Source organism: Chrysochloris asiatica, unplaced genomic scaffold, assembly GCF_000296735.1.
Source record: "Chrysochloris asiatica unplaced genomic scaffold, ChrAsi1.0 scaffold00556, whole genome shotgun sequence".
NCBI lineage: Eukaryota > Metazoa > Chordata > Mammalia > Afrosoricida > Chrysochloridae > Chrysochloris > Chrysochloris asiatica.
Window position 1 is genome coordinate 161479 of NW_006409074.1, and position 2008 is coordinate 163486.

General features: G+C 55.9%; 1 protein-coding gene across 1 annotated transcript in view; it reads right to left on the reverse strand.

The window, feature by feature from the left end:
• LOC102822832 (5'(3')-deoxyribonucleotidase, mitochondrial-like) overlaps nucleotides 1-1750 on the reverse strand; it is a 50405-nt gene extending 48655 nt beyond the window's left edge. Inside the window, exon 1 of the mRNA XM_006877692.1 lies at nucleotides 1499-1750. Coding sequence (XP_006877754.1) covers nucleotides 1499-1750 — 252 coding nt within the window. The remainder of the gene's footprint in view (nucleotides 1-1498) is intronic.
• Nucleotides 1751-2008: the final 258 nt, after the last annotated feature.

The window sequence follows — 2008 nt, forward strand, 5'->3', positions numbered from 1 at the left end:
GCTATGGGTCGGAACCGACTCAACGGCACTTAACAACAACAACAATAACGTTCCCGTTGTGCCACAAGTAGCCTGACCCTCTCCCAAGCCACAAACACTCAGCTGTTAGAACCTACCAGTGGTGCCGCAGAAAGACAGATGTGTTAGGACCGACCTGCAGCTCTGCAGAAGACAGATGTGGCAGTCTGCTACCACAGCCCTGCATAGCCAATGTGTAGTTCTACTCTGTCCTATAGGGTCATTATGAGCCTGGAGGAATTAACAGGCTGTCCTTCAATGTTATCACTGTCTATAAATGAACACACAAGCACACACAACACTAAGGCTGCAGACATTAGCAGAGCATTTTCTCCTGTGTGAAGTTACTAAGTAGCCATTAGGACTAGAAGTCAGCACATGAGGCTGAAAGTCCCTCCTGACATTCGTGAAGAGAAACAGCACTCAGTTCTCCTTTTTCATACCTATCCCTAAACAAGCTACGTGACTGTAAAAGCCATTGCCAAGGTGCGCTTTTTAGGTGAAAAGAAATGTGCTTGTTGAGGACAGCAGGGCCAGAGGACAAGACTTTGAGATGAGGAGGGCTATATGTTTGCGAGAGCTGGGTCTGCCCCTTAATAGCTGTGTGACTTTGGGCAAATTATTTATTCTCTCCAAGCCTCAATTTCCTCCTTGCAAAATGGAGACCACAGAAATGTCTACACCACAGAAGAATTAACAGCGAACCTGTGGTCACAAAATGAACTCTAATACTATTACCATCATCACCACCACCAATCCTCTGACCATTCCAGAAATGCCAGGAAACACTCATCCTCTTTACAAGATATCCAGAAAGTCACCTGACCTTGCTGGGCGTCAAATGTATACCTATGGAGGTCACAAAAAGAGACCTCAAAAGAAGGCTGAAGAGTCCCATCAATGGCATGGGAGGCACAGTCACTGTATGTCATCACAAAAACATAACAAAATGCCAGTGGTAACCAGAGGAAGACTTGGGCTCCACCTTTTCCTCTCCTGCGTTTGTAAAGAGCTGTAGTGCAGGACAAGCACTGGACTGCTAACTGCCAGGTCTGTGGTTTAAATCCCCCAGCCGCTCCTCAGAAACGCTATGCAGGGTCTCTGTGAGTTGTAACTGACTCCACGGCACTTGACAATTTTGTAAAGCAGAGCCATGGTGAAGCAGTAATTAAAGCGCTCAGTCGGAAGTTTGGTAGTTCGAACCCACCAGCTGCTCCTGCAAAGACTACAGCGTTAGAAACCCCAAGGAGCAGTCCTGCTCTGCCCTGCGCGGTTGCTGTGCGTCGGGACCGGGACTGGGTTTGGGGTATTTGTAAAAGCCGTCTGAACAGTGAGCATCAGCAGGGTCACCCAAGGTCACCGGAAGCCTCAGTCTCCCCGCTCCGCTGCCGGGTTCCATATCCTCGCTCTCCGGGCTCCCCCGGACCTCAGCCGCACCCCCAGCTCCGCGGCCCCCACCCGGCTCCCGGGAAGTGCTCACGCGCAGCTCGGGCCGCAGCCGAGCGTACTGCTCCGACAGCCAGAAGCCGCGCCTGTCCTCCAGCGGGATGAAGGGCTGCTCAGGGTAGCGCGCACGGAACTTCCGGAGGAAACCGCCCTCGAAGTCGGCCAGCACGCCGTCCATGTCCACGAGCACCCGCAGGGCGCGGCCGCCCGCCCCGCACGACGCCGGCAGCCGCATGCTCGGGGCCCCACCGGGCCGCCGCAAACACCTGCCGCCCAGCCGTATCATGGTCCCGCAGACACGTTCGCCGCGGGCGCCGGAGCCCGACCCGTGGGCAGGCCACATGGGAGGAGAAGCCCACCGGCCGGCGCCCCACAGGCAGGCCCTATACCAGAGCGAGGCTGTGAGGCACGCTCCCTCACAGCAGTGTGGGCGCACGGACGCGCGCTTAAAAGCGCAGGCGCGAGGCAGAGGCGGGTCCGGGGCGGGGCCTCAAGGACCTCCCGGCGTTGTCCCAGCCTCTCCCTGGGACTCGTTCTGGGCCCA